This window comes from Panthera tigris, chromosome B1 (assembly GCF_018350195.1).
Source record: "Panthera tigris isolate Pti1 chromosome B1, P.tigris_Pti1_mat1.1, whole genome shotgun sequence".
NCBI lineage: Eukaryota > Metazoa > Chordata > Mammalia > Carnivora > Felidae > Panthera > Panthera tigris.
This window is the reverse complement of record NC_056663.1, coordinates 133,909,807-133,930,994: the sequence shown is the minus strand read 5'-3', so window position 1 is coordinate 133,930,994 and position 21,188 is coordinate 133,909,807. Positions and strand designations below refer to the sequence as shown.

Below are 21,188 nucleotides of genomic sequence, written 5' to 3'. Positions count from 1 at the left end.
CTATCTAAATCTGTATAATTTTAAATGGTGCTATGAATGAGTTAGCTCATTAATTCATAATATCAAAATTTTATGGAGCATGTACCAAGTTATTCTGGAGTTGAGTAGGCAAAAAGGTTGCCTTGAATCTATGAGTTCACATACTCCTTGGAGATAAAGGAACATAAATAATTACTCTGTGATAAGCACTACAACAAATCATACATAAAGGCTGAGGAGTTCATGAACAAAAGACTGACCATGGTCTTATCTGGAATGGCAGTGATTCATCTGCACTATATAAAATCAGATTTAATAATCTAGATAGAAATCAGATTGAGACATTTTCTCCATATCATCCTAAGAGAGTGGTCAGTATGCCTATGGGAAAAAAAAATGACTACATTGAATTGATGTAACATAGTGTAAAAGGAAGACTTTTAGAATGGTACAGACCTGTGTTTGTATCCCTAGACCTGCCACTTTTTAGATGTGTGTCCTCAGGTCACCTAGCATCTCTGAATCAGTTTGTAGAAGGGAAGTCTCCTTGCAGAATACGTGTGAGTGGTCAAATAAGAAAATACATGTAAATTGCATGTCTTGGTCTACTGGTGTGAGATCTAGGCCACTGGGCCACTATGCTGACATTATTACACTTCTTAGGTTTTCTAAGTCTTTATTTTTCCCCTTCCTTCTCCACTCTGACTACAAAAAGAGTCATGATTCTATGGGACACCTGGGTGGCTCAGTTGGTTAATCATTCGACTTCAGCTTAGGTCATGATCTCAGGATTTGTGAGTTCGAGCCCCACATCAGGCTCTATGCTGACAGCTCAGAGCCTGGAACCTGCTTTGGATTCTGTGTCTCCCTATCTCTCTGTCCCTCCCCTGCTAAAACTCTGTCTCTGTCTGTCTCTCAAAAATGAATAAACGTTAAAAAAAATTTTTAAAAAATTGTACCAAACATTCGCTGGTTATTATAGACTCAGACCTCCTTGGATTACAAGTTTACTATCCATATAAGATTTTTTGGTTACTTAGAAAGTGTTGGCGACAGACTGAAGTAAACTTTGGCTCTTTGTTTTCTAGTTCTGGACTAAATTGGATGTCTTTTATTTTGATTGTGTATAAATGACTTAGCTCATTAATTCATAATATCAAAATTTTATGGAGCATGTACCAAGTGATTCTGGAGTTGAGTAGGCAGAGTTGTGTGTCCCCTCTAAATTCCTGTGTTGAAAACCAAATGGTATTAGGAAGTAATTTGGTTGTGAGAGTGGCACTCTTATGAATAGGATCAGTGCCTTGCTTGGTAAAAGGGCTCCAGAGAGCTCTTTTGCTCCTTCCTATGCTGTCACTTGAGAATGCAACCAGAAATGGATAGTTTGCAACCCAGAAGAGGGCTGTCCCCAGAACCCAACTGTACTGGTCTGATCTCAGACTTCCAGCCTCCAGAACTGTGAGAAATAAGTTTCGGTTGTGTAAAAACTACTCAGACAGTGTATAAGCTACTGACTGTTCTGTAACAGCAGCCTGACTGCACTAAGACACACAGACAACTCTCTTGTTTATGTCCCTGGAACTTAATACCAAAGTGGGTAAGGATGGAGGGCTCCAAAAATGTCTGTGAAATTAATGTGTGCATTAAAACAAAACACTTGCTCAGTGATGGAAATGAGTGAATAATTCCAATGTAAAATGACATTCATCAGTAATTCTCAGGCTGTGGCACTGATATCTATAAAATCCTGAAAACAAAACAAAACAAGAAAGTTGTGGTGTGCTGATGAAAAGCCAGAAGTTAAACAACTTTTCAGTTATTACTCAAATTCCCTGCTGTCAGTGATTTTTTCCGATTTCCACCCTTTTCTTCCTAGAGATAATTAAGCCATATAGAGAATTTCCTTTTACTTATCCTTCTGCTTACTGCAATCCTGCTGCAGAATAAGTCTTGGTATCAGCAGGTTTATAACAATTTTCATTTAAAAGTGAACATTCAACCATGATATATAAACAAATCAAAATAAAAGTCATTCAATTTAGTCCAGAACTGAGAAACAAAGACAGCCAAAGTTTACCTCAGTCTGTTGCCAATACCTTCTAAGTAATCAAAAAATCTTACATGGATAGAAAACTTGTAATCCAAGGAGGTCCAAATCTATAATAACCAGTGAATGTTTGGTAGAATATTGAGTCTTTTTGTACTCAGAGTGGAGAAGGAAGGGAAAAAAGAAAGGTTTACAGAATAAGTTTCCCTAGGCTGACTCATGATGGCAAAATCTACCTTCCGTAAGGATGCCTGAAGATATGATAAGTTATATTGCATTTAGGAAACAGCTAATAGTCCAGCATGTTGTTCGTGAGCAAGCAGTAGAAATTAAGGTGGATACGGCCAGTGTCTGTCACACAGTGGGTGCTACCTAAACATTTGTTGATTGAATGGTGGATAAAGAAGCAGAGTTCAGATTGTGGAGACTTGGTATTTCATGGAAAAGAGTTTGGTTGGCCAATGGGCACCAAGGGAAGACATAAAGCAAAGAAATGTCATGATCCAATTTAAATGTTATGAAGATCATCATGGCAGCACTTGCCTGAAATGAGTACACTGCTCTTCGAACTCAATTAAGAAATATTACTAGGAATTTACCCAAGGGATACAGGAGTACTGATGCATAGGGGCACTTGTACCCCAATGTTTATAGCAGCACTCTCAACAATAGCCAAATTATGGAAAGAACCTAAATGTCCATCAACTGATGAATGAATAAAGAAATTGTGGTTTATATACACAATGGAGTACTACATGGCAATGAGAAAGAACGAAATATGGCCCTTTGTAGCAACATGGATGGAACTGGAGAGTGTGATGCTAAGTGAAATAAGCCATACAGAGAAAGACAGATACCATATGTTTTCACTCTTATGTGGATCCTGAGAAACTTAACAGAAACCCATGGGGGAGGGGAAGGAAAAAAAAAGAGGTTAGAGTGGGAGAGAGCCAAAGCATAAGAGACTGTTAAAAACTGAATACAAACTGAGGGGTGATGGGGGGTGGGAGGGAGAGGAGGGTAGGTGATGAGTATTGAGGAGGGCACCTTTTGGGATGAGCACTGGGTGTTGTGTGGAAACCAATTTGACAATAAATTTAATATATTGAAAAAAAAAAGAAATATTAAAGATCTGGCCTAAAGTAGTGGCAGTGAGTTTGGAAGGGACCCATGTGGTGATTCAATTGGTATCAGGAAGGAAGGAGGAATCTAGGTTGACTCTCAGATGGAACTTCAAATGTTTGGGGGGATAACTGGAACTGATAACCAAAATCAGGATTATAGGAAATAGAGCAGGTTTTCAAGAAAAGGTGACTTTGTTTAAGAAATTCTGAGTTTGGGGATGTTTTGAGATACCCATGTTGAGGTATCTCATGGGCACTTAGAAATCCAATGCTAAGGGTCACAAGAGCAGCCCAAATTGAGATACAAATCTGGGAATAATTGGTAGACAGTGAGATTAAATGTCAAGCAAAGAAGTTGTGTCAAATAGAGAAAAATAGGGCTGAGGACAGAACCCAGAGGACAAATAGATTTATGATAAGTGTGTAGCAAGTAGCATAGTCAAGAAGGAGATTGATAAGAGTATTCTGGAAGGCAAGAGTTATGTAACACATGAGAAGAATAAGAGAAGAGTGGCATTGACCATTTTAAAGGAAGTGAGGCATAAAGTAATATAAAAAATAAACCTGGCTTTCAGTACTTTGGCAACTAGAAAGTTGTTGGTGACTATATAAAAAGCTCTTTTAGTAGAATGACAATGTCAGAGTCCAAATTGCAATAGGTTGGCAAAAAGATAGAAAGTGACGAAATGGAGCCAGAGTTACAACTTAACTGGGAATCAAGGAGCAAAAATAATAAATTATTTCAAGATACAGAAGGTCCAAGAAGGTTTGGCCTTGTGTTTGCTTATTCATTTTTAAGATGAGTGGAATTTGAATATATTTACCTTATCACACTCAGCAACTTCACAAGCTGCCTCTAGATAAAGAGTATATATATCACATAAAGGAGGAACCTCACACATCCTGAAGGAGATTTAGATATCTCTCTCCCTCTCTCTCTCTGTCTCTCTTTCTCTCCCTCTCCTCTCTCTCTTTCTCTCTCCAGTTGGAACAGCTTCTCACAGGTGTAATAAAATCACCTGTGTAATTTACTTTCTCAGTCCAGTGAAAAGTCACCTCCTTGGTGATCCTTCATGGCACCATCAATGTATTTCCAAGAGAAGTACACATGATGTACCTTTATCACCCAGAAATTCCAGGGATGGTTTTGTCAGGGACTGTAAAACCTTCTTAGGAATTTAAATGAACATAGCTAGAACTGTTTGCATGACTCAAAAAACAAGGTATATTCCTGTTAATCATCTACTAGTCAATGTGTCCTTTTCCCTGTGCTGCTAGTTGGAGATAGTCTTGTGACATTTGTGCTGTCTTGTTAATCTTAAAATTTGAAGTTTCGCTGTTTCTTCACTAAAAGTCTTAAACAAAACAGCTTAAAAAATGTTCTCTAACTTTCCACACAAAACAACATGCTCATAGACAACATTGATTTACATCTACCATTGTAAGACAGATGTTTGGGACATTCTATTTTCAATGCCACAAAATGGGAAGCATATGTCTATTATAACCATTTCCTAATTCTTTGCAACACCAGATTTACAGCAGAAAACGATTGTTTTTCCACAGAAATCTCTGAGTATATGTATCTATCATTTATATGCTTTAACTCTTTTGCATATTATATTGCTAAATAGTCTTAGATCTCTACATAGAGGAAATAATTTCCTTGGACAGAACGCACAAGATGTTCAGAGTTTTCCCCTCCATTTTTTTTTCCTGACCTTCTTCAAAATTTGCATTTTTCTCAGCAGAAATCACTCCTCCTCGTGTGATGACAGAAATTTAGGTCAGAAAGCTAGTAAATAGCAAGATTTTTCCTCAATAACTCATTTTTCAGCTATTATACACACAGTGCAGTGTTGTGTAATAGATACAGAATGGCTCTGAAATCCAACAGCCTTGAAGAAATCTTGGTTCCATAATTTTTTACTAGCTATGTAACATTCAGCAAATTACTTAACCTTTCTGTGCTTCAGTCCTTTCCTTGGTAAAATAGTGGTGCCCACCTCAGAGTGCTGTGAGCTTTTTAAATGAGAGAAATACTGGTAAACCACTTGTACCCATGCCTGGAATACATAAGTACATCTTAGCTGTTAGAACTCTCTATGGCACACAAAAGGTACTCTATTTTATTCATTTTTAGAATTTACTAATATTTTAAATTACTAGAAAATGAAGACATATGATAATTGTGATTAAATAAAGAGGAAGAAGACTAGTATTTGGGAATGAGCGAAGGTTTAAAGCTGAATAAATCTGAATATGGACTTTCATTCTGACACTTGGTGTTGTGTAACTAACCTTGGGCTATTTGTTTAATCCCCAATTTCCTCATGTATAAAATAGTTACCTTACATATTTATTATTAAAATAAGAGAATATATGTCAAAGACTTAGTATGTAATAAGCACTAAATAAATGGAAAGATGTTAGGGCTTTTGGCATTAAGTTTCTTGCTATACTTCTTAAGTATATGCTTACCACAAATGCAAGGCTGTATGTATAAAAAAAAAGAGAGAGAGAAAGAGAGAGGGAAAGGGAGGGAGAAAGAGAAAAAGAACAGAAGGAAAGGAAGGAAGGAAGGAAGGAAGGAAGGAAGGAAGGAAGGAAGGAAACGGAAAGGAGGAAGGAAGGAAGGAAGGAAAGAAGGAAGGAAACAAAGAGAGAGAGAGAAAGAAAGAAAGAAAGAAGGAAGGAAGAAAGAGAGAGAAAGAGAGAATAGCTATAAAGCAAAGCTTACTGCTTTATCTCGTTCCTAAGTTGTTAGGGGAAAAATAAATCCTGAAAATTTTAAGAAGAGAGTGTTGACTGTTTTTTATTACTGTATGAAACAAAATATTGGAAGTTTGGTTCTCATTTGTAGCACACATAGATGTTGAATTGTAACATCTTTAGTAGATTTTCTGCTGGATTTAGAGAGAAACTTTAGATAATATATTTATCAATTTAAACAATGAGTGAAAAACTACAGATGCATAAGATGTATTCCCAGATGTCAACATTGTTATTTTTAAAACTGAACTTTTAGTGCCTTTAAAAGGCTATTTTCTGAATTTTGGCAGAATAAAATCCAAACTTCCCAGCCAAATAAGCATCAAAGAACTCCACAGAAAAAGAGTCAGTATTCTCCGTTCATAACCAATCTCATAGCCAGTCTTCAAACTTTGTTACTAAAATGCTAAAATACCTTCAAAATCATTATTATCACTTCATGAGCTAGAATTCACAATGATGTAAGTAACAGAAAACTCAGCTAACAGTGATTAAACATGCATTTTTCTCACATTAAAAAAATCATAAAGAAGATGCTTCTGTTATTGGGTCAGTGGTTCAATGATTTCATCCCTCTTGTCTCTGAATCTTTCAACCTTTCCCTCATGAATGATTATCTAATGATCAAAAGATGACTCTTAGATTAGTAAAGAGCATGTCCAAGCTCATGATAGGAAAAAGGAGTGATTGGCAATTCCAGCTGTCTTCCTCTTTCATCAAACAACAGCAGCAACAACAACAAAAATAAAAACAACAAAGCCTTCCTAGAGACTCTAGAAGCCTTCTTAAAAAGTGGGAGAGGCATTTAATTTTCCATCCCCTAAAAGGGAAATGACAAGAGAAAGTGGGGGTATGAATGTCTGTTGAGTTATCAAACAATGTTTGACACAGCATTGAGAAGCTGCTTGTTCGAAAGCCCGCGGTCGACTAGATAGAACCGTTACCTACATTAATTTTCCTGCCCTTAGAAGATGCCATTTTCTAATTTTGCTTTCAATGTATTTGAATTTTAATATTAGTTCAGTCAACCTTTTTTCCTAAAAGGAAATTAATTCCATTAATGCTAGATCTGATATCAGGTGTTGAATAGTTTGGTTTGTTGTTGTGTTATTGTTTCTAGCAGGGCTGAAAATATTCTCTTCGGTAGCAGTGTTTATTGCTTGGCATGTGATGGTTTTGCACTGCTGAATCCATACATAAATTATTTTACAGATAGGGAGGTAAAACATGTGTTCTATTGTCAAATTCTTAACCTAATGTTTTCAAAATAATTCCAAGTATTCTGGAGTCTCACATAATTTCAACATGCAACACTAATTTTTCTTTCCCTTTTATGAAATCATTAGACCATTAAAACTATTTAGTGATATTCATCCCATCTGGGAACATTGGAGTGACATTTGCTTTGGCTTTTCCTACATTTTTTTTTCATAGGTTGATCATTTTTGCCAAGCTACCACCTTATATTAATATATTTTACAGGCATTGTTTTTCTTTCTCTTTCTCTTTCTCTTTCTCTCTTTCTTTTTTTCTCTTTCTCTTTCTCTTTCTCTTTCTCTTTCTCTTTCCCTCCCTTTCTCTTTTGAGAAGAACCAATACAATGTCATTCTTTTTTGGAAAGAAGAAAAGTTTACAGCACATTTTGAGTAAATTAGTGTAAAGAAAGGCTCAGTGGGCTAACTGGTAGAACACCAGCTTATAATGGAGTCCACAGCTAGGGCATCACTGGGTCTCATCTTTGTGCAACTTGACCCAGATGATAGCACTGTTGTCCTCTTCGCACATACAGCCCACTATTTGCTTATTGGTGACAGAAGGAACAATATTAGGGTCTTCCTTGGTGCCCAACACGGTCTTTGGGGCTAGTATATTTTATGGGTCCAGTCCCCTCCATGCAACCATCATGGCCTCCCATTTCCAGCCCAGTCACCTGTTCGTCATCAGTAGGAACACCACTTCCAGATGCCTTGGAACACACAACAGTGACTCCATTGGGACTGTGGGCCCTGAGGGCCTGCACGAACAGCGCTCCAACTCCATGACTTAATCCTGAAGTGATCACACCAACTACAAATAGCTAGAGGAATTGTTTCTTAATCAGTGGGGTAGCAAGGGTAAATCATGGATGTTCAGCTCCAAATGCATGCAGCAAAGAATTCCTCCCTTGTGGTTATTTTAAAATCAGTAATAAAATTGATCAAAATTGGCCTGCTTTTTATTACCACCATGTGTTGGCAGTTCTAGACAATGTGTGATGAAATATTCCTTCCTATCTGTTAGGGTAAACCACCATGATCCCACCTCCTCACTTCTGGTATGCACTGCTTCATAGTTTAGATTTTTCCCTTTCAAATAAATTAACAGTTTAAGGTTTTAAAAGGCAAACAATGCCTGAAATATTTTATGTGGATGAAAATTCTGGGCATTTTTTCCTGGTTTTATCAACTTGATTATAATCGTGGCATCATCACTTGATTGAAAACAAAAGGTGAACAAAGAAATGAATAATATTTAAATTAAAGGAAAATTGGATGTAAAGTTACAACTGTAACAACAGTAGAATTTGACTATTCTCTGCAGAATATTTCTGTTTTTCAATACAATTCCTTTTCCAAAATAGAAGAAAAAGAAAAGAAAACCCAAAACTAAAGTTATATTTATTGCAGTGTTTCTTACATCCAAGGGGATATCTCCAACTTTATATTTCTATTTGGTTTGGGGATTAAATATGGAATATAGGGGGAAAGAACAGCATATGACAAATCCTTTCCATTTGGAGAATTGTATATAGTGGATTTGATTCTGTAAAAATGTGAAGTACCAATTGTTACATGCTTGCCAGCATTTCAATCTTTGTTTTTCCTTAACATTGAGGGTTTTTTGTTTTTTGGGTTTTTTTTTTGTGTTTTGTGTTTTGTTTTTTTGTTTTCAGGTAACAAAATGAAATGATTCTTCACATTCACTGTAATCTTTATTCCTCCAGGCATTTTTGGACAGAAACTTGAAGACACTGTCCGTTATGAGAAGAGATATGGGAACCGTCTGGCTCCAATGTTGGTGGAGCAGTGTGTGGACTTTATCCGACAAAGGGGGCTGAAGGAAGAGGGTCTGTTCCGACTGCCAGGCCAGGCTAACCTCGTTAAGGAGCTCCAGGATGCCTTTGACTGTGGAGAGAAGCCATCATTTGACAGGTAGCTTTCAAGATTTTCCTAATCATCCTTCACTGAGAAATCCAAACCGAACAGAAGAGATGCAGTGAGCTGAGAGGATATAACCTTAATGGATGTTGTAATAGTTTAGAATATGGATTTTATAGCCACACAAGGGTCGATTGTTTTTATTAATTTACAGAGTCAAAAATTTGACACTTTAGATGTCTTTCTCTTCCATACTTTTTGTCCCCCTTAAAACATTATTTATTCTTTTCCTTTGGAACTAAATTAACACTCTATTAAGCTTTTGCATCAGAAAAGTGAATTTTTAAAATAGGAGTCTTTCCTGTTCAGTGTCTTCCTAATTCTTTCAGCTAAGAGATATTAAAAGTATTAATAAGCAGAGATCGGGATATTGGCAATGTAGTTACAATAACTGTTTTTAATCATAATGAAAGCATCATATTTTTAAATATATAGCTCCAGCTTAATCTAGAATAGATTTATAAGGAAACAAGAAGCATATAGCATGATGAAATTCAGGAAATAATGGAAGTTCCAGAAAAGAAAATATAAAGCATCCATAACTCCTCTAAGAATTAAACACTTATGGTAATATTTTATAAATTACCTCCTTCTCTTCACTTTTTTTAATTTAGTAGAAAATAATATTTTTTCTCCTAATATTATTAATGTAGTATAGTATAGCTGATATTTTTCATATTAATATTTGAAATATCCCCAACATTCTAGTATAGTTTAACTTAATGTTTGATGATTGGCAACCTCTATAAGCATAATTTTTCACATCTGATATTTCATTCTACATGTATATTATTCATAATTATTTCAACAATTTGGATATTTATACGATCACTTTTATCACTTATATCACTTATATTTATATTATAAATAGTATTGTAGGGGGTATACATTCACATTAGTATTTTCTATATTTTGATAATTTCCTCAGGGGAGGTTCTCAGTATTAGACTTTGTGGATAAGAACAGTCATATTATTTGAAAACTGACAATTGGATACTATTATTTCTTTGAAATCATAGAATTAGCACATGGATAGAGCCAGATCTACAGAACAGGTAGACAAGAAGACACTTGAATACATGATATGAGACAAAGGAAGCATTATTGGAAATATGGGCTTTTGCTAATAATCCAAGAAATGCACATTAAATCATTTAATGTCCTCCCACTAATCACATTAACAAAATCTTGAACAGTGATAATACTCAGTACTGGCAAGGTATGTTAAGGTAGGCACTCTGATGGCGAGAGAGCAAATTGTTGTAGTCTTTCTAAAGAAATTTGATGATATATTTCAAGACCGTTTTAGCAAGATATTCTAGTCTTAGAAAAAAATCAGATCTGTGGACAAAAACACGTATAAAGTTTCTTATTACAATTTTTATAATAGTAAAAAATGAACACCAATCTATTATCTCCAGAAGTAGAGTATGGTCAATTAAATAATACTGCATTAATATAACAAAATGTTATACAATTATGAAAGTTTTAGAAAAATGCTAATTATAAAATAATAAGTGGAAATGATAAATGGAAAAATAAGACAGGATCAATTAATTGATTAAAATCCTACCTGTTTACAGAAGTATTACAGTTTATAGACATTCATAAATTATCTCTGAGAGATAAAAATTAAATGTGGAGACAAATAAATGAATTCAAAACCAGAATCAGAGAACAAATTTCAAGAATACAGATATACTTTTGGCAGGGGTGCCCAATGTCTTATTCTATACTTTGAAAAACAACACTAAATAATAGTTGCAAATTCAAGTCTATTCACAGGATATACACAATGGTTTATCTAGAAGAAATGTAATTTTTTAGCTTCAAAATTAAAAGAAATTTGTCAGTGGGATCCTCATAATAAAATATCATATAATGGGATAAATAAAACCTTTTACCATAAACTTCATGTGACATTGATAAATTTCAATGGCTTTTTCTTATATATGGCCAAAAAACACAGATGGCATTATAGAAAAGTATATCTACTAAAAATTATTTTGCTATAGGCATTTATGCTTTTGGTTCTTATAACAAGATTCTCACTAATAAGAAAGAATGGAAGGGTATTTTATAAATTTTAGGATACCTGTAAGAAAAGGTATGCTCTGTGAGCAATTATCTCTAAATCAGGTTCTTAATAGCTGAGCTGACAGTGAAATATTGTGCAATCTTTATGCAAAATATTATCTCACTTATAAAAAGTATTTTTTGTATAAAATGCACTAATGCATAAACAGACTGATGAAAATGTAACAAAAGATGAACACTGATTTTGTGGGATAATGAATTTTTTTTTAATATTGTGATTCCAGTAAACACCGTTTTACAATCAGAAATTTAACCTGAATGATCTTTTAATTACCTGTTGATATTATACTGCATAAAAATGTCCTTAACTATTAACTTCTAAAGAGTAATTATGGAAGCTACCTGTCAACTAGAAAAGCTATAGAAGAGAATTGCATAGAGTATTTCAATGTTAGCACAATACGGTAATGTTGCTAGCATCCTAGGAGGAAAAGGAGAGTGTCATTCATTTGCTCAGTGATTCAGTGTTTCCAGTTTCTACACTTGTATAACAAACTACCCCCAAACTTTGTGACATAAGTAATAACAACTGGTTATTGCTCATGGTTCTGTACTTTGGGCAGGAGTTGGCCAGGATGTGCTCATTTCTCCTGTACATGATGTTGATTCATGGAGATCAGTTAGGTCTGAAGGATACAAGATGGTTCTACTCAGATGTGCAGAGCCTTGTCTGACATGGCTAACATGGCTGAAGTCTGCTTGGGCCTTTCTCTCTCCCTCTATCTCTGTAAATCTCACATCTATTATTAGAGCTGCTCCTTATATGTATGGCCTTTACCTCTGGCCGATTAGTCAGACCTATTGACATGATACCTCAGGGTTCCAAGAAAATAAAAATGGCAGTTTGTAAGCCTCACAAGGGCTGGGTCCATATGACACAGTGTGACTTCTGGTGTAGTCTCTTGGTCAAAGCAAGTCACAAAACAGGCCAGCCTACATTCGAGGAGAGGGAAAATAAACACCACTTGATGGAAAGAGGGGTAAGCACATACAGAGAAGGAAGGATTGTAGGAGGCTATTTTAAGAGAAAATCACTATAGCTTTAAAGTCTTGAGGGATACCTGGGTGGCTCAGTCCATTAAGCGTCTGACTTTGGCTCAGGTCATGATCTCATGGTTGGTGAGTTTGAGCCCCTCATTGGGCTCTGTAATGACAGCTCGGAGCCTGGAGCCTGCTTGGGATTCTATGTCTCCCTCTTTCTCAGCCTCTCCCCTGCCAGTGCTCTCTCTCTCTCTCTCTCACTCTCTCTCAAGAATAAAGATTAAAAAATAAAAAAATCTTGAAATCAAGTGGAGCAAATCCCCTAATTTTGTTCTTTTTCAAATTTGTTTTGCCTATTCTAGGTCATTTACATCTTCTTTTAAAAAAGATAAAGCAATTTAGCATATGCTTGTCAATGTCTACAAAAAAAAGTATGTTAGGATTTTGACTGAAATTTTATTGAATCCAGAAATCAACTGGAGAAAATTGACATCTTAAAACTATGAAATCTTCTAATCCATAAAAGTGGCCCATCTCTCCATTTCATTAGGACTTTTTGTATATCAGCAACATTTTGTATTTTTTGATGTAAGATCTTGTTCCATTTTGTTAAATTTATCCTCAAGTATTTGCTATTTATAGATGCTCCTGTAAATAGTATTGTTTTTTAATATTTAATTTTATAATTGCTCACTGCTAGACTATCCAAATACAATTGATTTTTTTATGTACAGATTTTTGTCCTACCAACTTGGCAAGTTCATTTTTTAGTGCTAGCAGGATTTTTATAGATCACTTAGGATTTTCTACATACATAATCTTATTAACTGTACATAATGAGAGTTTTATTTCTTCCTTTGCAATATGTAGGCCTTGTATTTCTTTTTCTCACCTGCTTGTACTTGCTAAGAATTCATCTACCATAATAGTAGGTATACATACTCTTTATATGTAGACGAAAGTTTTCAGTCTTTCACTACTATGTGTGATGGTAGCTATAGGTTTTTTCCTGATGACCTTTATGAAGTTAGAAAATGTCCTTTTATTTCTACTTTGCCTACAATTTTAATAACAAATGAGGATCATATTTTATAAAATCCATTTATTACAGAAATTATCTGATTCTTCCCTTTTGTTATGTTAATGTCCTGAATTACATTAATCTATTTTTGAATGTTAAACCAACTTTACATTGCTAGGATAAGCCACATTTGGTTATGATGCATTACCCTTTTTATATATCGCTGTATCTGACTTGCAAATAATTTGTTAAGGATTGAGGACCTATATTCATCAAGGGTATTGACCTGTAGATTTCTTATAGTATCTTTGACTAGTTTTGTTATCAGAGAAATTCTGGTCCCCATATTAGTTGGAAAGTGTCCCCCCACCTCTATTTTCTGAAAGAGTATTTGTACTTTGTATTATTCCCCCCATAAATATTTGGTAAAATTTACCAGTGATATCATCTAGTCCTGACGTTGTCTTTGTGGGGAAGTTTTTAGAGATGGCTTTTCTTGGGGTGACTGGATGGCTCAGTGGATTAAGCGTCCAACTTTGGCTCAGGTCATGATGTCACAGTTTGTAAGTTCGAGGCCCCTGTCAGGCTTTGTGCTGACAGCTCAAAGCCTAGAGCCTGATTCAGATTTCATCTCTCTCTCTCTGCCCCTCCCCCCCTCCCCTCCTCCCCTCCCGCCCCCCCCCCACGCTCTGCCTCTCAAAAATAAATAAACATTAAAAAAAATTTTTAAAAAAAGACATGGGGGCACCTGGGTGGCTCAGTCAGTTGAGCCCCCGACTTCAGTTCAGGTAATGATCTCACAGCTTGTGGGTTCCAGCCCCACGTCAGACTCGGCTGACAGCTCAGAGCCTGGAGCCTGCTTTAGATTCTGTGTCTCTTTCTCTCTCTGCCCCTCCCCCCACTCGTGCACTGTCTCACTCTGTCTCTTAAAGATAAGGAAATGTAAAAAAGAAAAAAAAAAAAGGAAGAGAGAGAGAGATGGCTTTTCTTTTTTTTTTTTTTAATTTTTTTTTTAATTTTTTTTTCAACGTTTTTTATTTATTTTTGGGACAGAGAGAGACAGAGCATGAACGGGGGAGGGGCAGAGAGAGAGGGAGACACAGAATCGGAAACAGGCTCCAGGCTCTGAGCCATCTGCCCAGAGCCTGACGCGGGGCTCGAACTCACGGACCGCGAGATCGTGACCTGGCTGAAGTCGGACGCTTAACCGACTGCGCCACCCAGGCACCCCTAATTTTTTTTTTTAACATTTATTTATTTTTGAGACAGAGAGAGACAGAGCATGAACAGGGGAGGGTCAGAGAGAGAGGGAGACACAGAATCTGAAACAGGCTCCAGGCTCTGAACAGTCAGCACAGAGCCCGCCCGACGTGGGGCTCGAACCCACATACCGCGAGATGGTGACCTGAGCCGAAGTCGGACACTTAACCGACTGAGCCAACCAGGCGCCCCGAGAGATGGCTTTTCTAATTCTTGTGCCAGTTTTGGTGATTTGTCTCTTTCATGACATTTCCCCATTCCATATAACTTTTCAAATTTATTGTCATGAAGCTGTTTATAATATTCCTCTTTTAATAATGTCTGTAGGCTTTTTTAGTAAAGTGTTCTCTTTTTCTTCTGATATTAGCAATTTGTTACATCTTTTTCTCTTATTCAGTCTATCCAGATGTTATCAATTTCGTTAAACCTTAAAAAGAACCAGTTTTAGTGTCATTGATTTTCTCTCTTTTTAAAAATTTTTCCCTTACACTCTGTTATCCTTGATAGTTGTTCTTTCCCTGGTAGTTTTTCTGTGTTTAGCCCTATAGCGTGTTACTTTCTGCAGGCTCATGTTGGTATTCAGATGAAGACAGAAGACCTGTATGTAGATTTCAAGAAGTCATTTTGTGCAAAGCTCCCTCCTCTCTAGTAGTCTACATCACAAATGCCAGCTGCTTCAAGCCCTCCAAACTGTATTCTCTGTCTTCTTAGCTCAGTGAGACTGCTGTTTTCTATTTAGGGTTCCCATCCCTGTCCCAGGCTCTGGTAAATGACAATGTGCAAGGCTGGAGTAATTGTAACACTTACCTCATTTGATTCCGTACTCTCAAGGGTCACATTTTTGTACGATTGTCCAGTATCTTAAAAAACAGTTGTTTCATATAATCTAGGTTTTTTTTCCATTTTTTAAATACTTTTTAAATGTTTATTTGTTTTTGAGAGACAGAAAGAGACAGAGCACAAGCAGGGTAGGGCCAGAGAGAGAGAGGGAAACACAGAATCCTAAGCAGGCTCAAGGCTCCGAGCCATCAGTACAGAGCCCAATGCAGGGCTCAGACTCACAAACCGCAAGATCATCACCTGAGCCAAAGTTGGACGCTCAACCGACTGAGCCACCGAGGCACCCCTAGTTTTCTCATTTTTAATAGCATATATGGTATCTGTTTACTCTGTGAGGACTGTGAGCAGATTCTCATCCATAGCAGTTCTGAAATCCTGCTGGACACATGTTGTCAGGGCCCCTCCTCTGGGGGGTGGGAAATGGGCCTCGGTTAGGGTTTGGTTCTCTAACATTCGGCTCCTCTCTATTCTTTGGTCTGCCCTCTAGACCCCTGGTTCTGCTCCATGAGACTTCTTTTATTTTTTTTCTTCACCCCAACCCCAACAAGAAATGGCTCATTTTTCTAATTAAGTGGTTTCTTAGCCTGCTTCCTGCCCATAAAAAGTTGGGGTCTCAAAGCCTCTTTTCATTTTGAACTGATACTGTCCCTTTTATTCCAAGTTGCCATAGTTCCTTTAAAAACCTTGGAAGTGTCCAATTATAATCTTCTCACTGAAACAAAGTCACACCCATAAGTGCATTTGTGTTAGGTCCTGCCATATTGGGTCTGTGAGTCAGAGTGCTATGGAACAATCTTAAGATTCTTTCTAAATCCTTTTGTATTGGTGAGAGAATCTGTAAGGTGCTACCCTAAGTCTTTCAGAGAAGTTCTAACCAGGAGTCTTACATTCACACCATCAGTGGGTCTTTACCTTCAGGTCATGTTATTATGGCAGCACTCTGGATTTTACCTTTGCTCTGTGGCTGTTTCTTACTTTAATACTATTTTACCAGCTGGAGACACTATCCCAGGGCCACTATAGTTTCTTCAAATTCTCCTTCAGAGTTCAACAGTTTCTAATTAGCTTCATCAGGAACATTTTCTATATTTTCTATATTCCATGTCTTACAAATTTTTCCACCACTGCTTAATAAGCTTTTATTTTTCTTTAGCTTCTAAGAGCAATTTTCTCATTTCAAGTTCCAATCATCTAATAGTCCCCTTGCAACTGTCCAGACACTGCCTGGGCAAAGCCAACGCCATACAATTAGAGTTTTGTTGCAGCTGCACCCAATTTCTGGATCCAGTGACTGTTTCAGGTATAGCAAACCAGTCCCAACTTTTTGGTTTAAAACAGTAGCAACCTTTCAGATTTTTCATGTGGGGAGTGTTGGCAGAGGCACGGTAACAGTTGCCATGACCTCCTGTAGGTGCAGTATCCAAATGTGGTGTCTAGGTTGGGCTGGCTAAAATGGCTGATGGTGAGTTGAGCTTCTCTTTCTCTTTGCAGTCATGCATCCTACAGAGTTTCTCTCTTTAACCAATTATTAGAACATTTTACACAGTAGCCCAGGACTAAAAGACAATAAGAGTGGAAGCTATCAGGGCCCTTGAAGGGTGAGGCCCAGAACTGGCACGATGTCACATCCACTGAATACTACTGGTCAAAAGTAAATCATAAGGCCAGTTCAGATCAAAAAAGATTGAAAATTGGTTCTACTTCTTGATTGAAGGAGTTACATGAATGTTATAGGGATGAGACAAATTATTGACAGTTACCTTTGTCAATCTGACAGTCCATCTCATTCATTCATTCAACAAATAATTTTGGAGAGTTTAGTATGTCTTAGACCCTGTTCTATGTAAAAAAGACAAAGTCAATTCTCTTCTGGGTTTGTATCACTAGTGGTGGGGAGATGAACAGTAAGCGGTCAATATGTAAATAATTTCAAAGAATGTTAAAGTTGAGCTGCTAGTATGTTGAGTGAAGTGGTGGAAACACACGTCTCCTTCCTGGGAATATAACTTTTAGGTTTAACTTGAATGAAGTTTGCCATGTCTCACTGAGGAGGGCACCTGTTGGGATGAGCACTGGGTGTTGTATGGAAACCAATTTGACAATAAATTTCATATTAAAAAAAAAGAAGTTTGCCATATCTGAGATATGGTAGAGGCACACTGTAGATAGAATGTCAAGTACAAAGACCTTGAGATGAGCATAGCTTAGCTTAGACCATAAAGAAGGATATTGTGGCTAGAGTACAGTGAGTGACAAGTACAGTTTTTGGAGATGAGCTGGAAGAGATGGATCTTTGTAGTCCAATAGATTATGAGAAGGAATTTAATTTGTTTTTCAAGTGAAATGGAAATCCATTGAAATATTTTTAACAAGTAAATGGAATAATTTTCTTTACATGTTAAAAAATGCCCACTCTATAAAGGAAAACAAGGGATTTTTTAAATTTTTATTTATTTATTTATTTTTACTCTACTTACAGAGCACTCTGACACCAAATGTATAGGCTTTCCACAGCAAGAAATTCTCTAATTCTTGGTGAACACCCACAGGTTGTCCTACAATTTAATTAAGTTCTGATATTAACTGTCCAGTTATTGCAGACTCCACAGGTTAAGGGCTCAGTTTCACAAGGCTGCCCTCTCCCCACTCCCATTTCAAATGCCGATCACAAGTGCCAGGTTGGCACCTGTACTTCTAATCAACCAGCTCTAAACTGGAGACTCCTTGGACTTCATAATTTGCTAGAAGAGCTCGCACAACTCAGGGTAACAGTTTATTTACTGGATTACCAGTTTATTTTAAAAGGATACAATTTAGGAACAGCCAGATGGAATAGATCTGTTTAGAAACAGATGCATAGGGCAGTATGGTAAAGGGTGCAGAGTTTCCATGGCTTTGTCAGGCATGCTGCCCCCCTCCCAGCACAAGGATGTGTTCACTTAGCCCACAAGCTTTCCGAACCTCTTAGTTAGGAAATTTTTAGGGAGGTTTCATTGCATAGTCATGACTGATTAAATCTTTGGCCATTGGGGATTGAACTGAATGTCTAGTTCCCTCTTCCTCCCCAGAGATTGAGGAGTGAAAGTTCCAACACCCTAATTACAAGGTTGCTTCCTCTGGCAACCAGCCCTACCTGTCTTAGGGGCTTCCCAAAAGTGACCTCATTAACATAAACTCCAGTGTGGTTGAAAGGACCTTGTTATTTTATTTTTTTAATATTTATTTTTGAGAGAGAGCATACATGGAGGAGGAGCAGAAAAAGAGAGGGACAGAGGATCTGAAGCTGGCTGTGTGCTGACAGCAGTGAGCCCCATGCAGGACTCGAACTGTGAGATCATGATCTGAGCTGAAATCAAGAGTCAGACACTCAATGGACTGAGCCACCCCAGTGGCCCGAAAAAGGCTACTTATGAATAAGGAAGACTTTTCTTTCATCTTCTTCGATAGAACTACTTCAGGAATTAGGGATAAAAACCAAATATTATAACAAAAGATGTTTCTATTACTTTGTACCATTAGGGAATTGCAAAGGTTTTAGGAGTTCTGGCCAAGAACCAGGAAAAATGTATATATGTATATTTCTCTTTTTCATCACAATATCACACTCTGGCAGTCTAAATATCCTTGTTTTGATAAATAAATTGTCAAGCTCGAGTCCTGCAGTCATAGGGAGGCACAACTGTGAATTACTAGATTCTGCTGATAAAAAAAAAAAAAAAAAAAAGAACTTCCAGATCCATAAACACAGAAATATAAAGAAGAGAGGTACATATGTGTAGTAAAATGTAATTATCAACTCCACTGGTAGAGGAATAAATAATCCATAATTTCCCAAGGAGAGTAAGATTATTTTCAGAACATGTCCAAGTAGAGTATTCTACCCTATCTGCTTTTTCAATAAATTGTCTGAATTTGAAATTTCTCATGGCTAAGTCCTAGCTAGCTCATGTTTCAGTTTTTCAAATGTGAAGACAGACTGCTTTGGAACATTTGCTAGTTCAAGTTAGTTTCACCAATGCTCACTATTAAAATGATTTTAAAATGATGTAAGTTTAAAAACACAGATTGTGTATAATGTTTTCAATAGATAGTAGGATATAAAGCAAAGTACAGAAATTTTTCATTGTGAAATACATGAAAAGAGTGAGAATGAGTAAATATATTCCCCTGTGTATTCTCATAATGCTTATACTTCACTAAAGAGTCAACAAGATTTAGCTTTAATCTCCATATGTATTAAAATATGGAAAGAAATTCTGACAGGCATTCTACAAACATAATCTTTAATTTTGATATTAAGACCTAATATTACTGAAGCTCCAATATTAAGCCCTAAAATTTGACTTTAAAGTGAACTTTCTTAATAGCATTTAAAAATTATAACAGTATAAAGTGTTATTAAATTTTAATTTAAATATTATTAACATCATATTTTAAATTATAACATTTTGTATACAGTTTAGAATATAGAAGAATATAAGAAGGTAGGATGGATATTTCAAAATTAAATAACCCAGAGAATTCTTGAAATATATAATGTGTAAACATGTAATATGTAGAGACTTAAACATACAGATATATCTAAATACAGATATGTATATATATAAAGTATTAGAATCACATGGCTTTTATGTCTTGCCTTTTCTTGTTAATGTTATATCATGAACAACTTTTCATATCACTAAGTAGCTTTCACAAACCTGATTTCAAGGACTGTATAATAATTCATCATATCAGTGCATTACTTTGTCTCACTCTACCTGTTGTTTTCAGTGTTTTGCACACATCAGTCCAATGCTAACAACCATCTGTATTCATAAATCAGCCTGTGTTTTTGAAGCTATGGATCCATTTAGAAGACTTTTCATATGTTGTCCTATGGGAGGAAAAAAAAAGATTACTTGAGAAAAAGAAATTTGGAACATACATTATTTGAATTTAGAGATGTTGCAGGCACATGCACCAGCTTTTATTAAACCAGGCACTTTCTGCTCTTTAATTATCTCATGATATTTTTCAAGTTCTGAGGTTCAAGTTTAAGACTTTTATCTATGCATGGCTTTTTGTTTCTACAGTTAGATGGCATGTTCCCACAGACTCCTTGACCAAACTGAATTTTGTGAGAAAGGACTTTTTCATTGACCTAAAAGAATTTGTATTTTATCAATTTATGTCACCTGTAAAAAAACAACAGATATCATAGTTCCTAACCATTCTTTTCTCTATTATTTCTATTCAGAAATGAAAACAAATTAAAGTATAATATCTTATATTAAACTTCTCACTTTGAGGGGATAAAAATGAAATATAGAATGTGTAAAATCAGATTAGAAGCGGAATGTTCTTTCCAAAGCTCTCCAGGTGGCATCAGCTGTTAAAGAAGATGCATTTTGGAATAGCTGGGAAGATAAGGTTAAGAATGACCATGTGGGCGTCACCAAAAGAACATTAATTGTTCAGCAACAAAAAAACTATGCACTTACCACACAGTGTTCAAGAGCAAGGACAGAAGTTTGTAGAAGTCAATGACTTTACACATTCTGTTCAAGAATCCCGTAAGATAACTACTGTCCAAGGTACCCCAGACACCTTCCCACATACTCTGTTCATTTTGCCCTCAATCCTTTTACTCCTCTTCTACCATTTTGTTTATTTTTGTATTTGTTTTGGCGACTGAATTAAGATCACTAAACAAACTGCAAGTCTGTAGAAATAAAAAAAATGTTTTTAAGTCTAAAATGTAGAAGACAGAGAAACCAGACATATTTTAATTTTTATCATCTGAGTAGCAATACAGCTTTGAGCATTACTGACCTGAGTTATAAAAAGTGTACTTGAAAGGAGGGGAACATTATAGTCCCTAGAGATTC

General features: G+C 36.2%; 1 protein-coding gene across 5 annotated transcripts in view; it reads left to right on the top strand.

Moving 5' to 3' along the window:
• ARHGAP24 (Rho GTPase activating protein 24) overlaps positions 1-21,188 on the top strand; it is a 517,340-nt gene that overhangs the window by 455,139 nt on the left and 41,013 nt on the right. For all 5 annotated transcript variants that reach the window (XM_007074728.3, XM_007074727.3, XM_007074729.3 and 2 more), the window contains one exon: positions 8,906-9,113. In XM_007074728.3, coding sequence (XP_007074790.1) covers positions 8,906-9,113 — 208 coding nt within the window. The remainder of the gene's footprint in view (positions 1-8,905; positions 9,114-21,188) is intronic.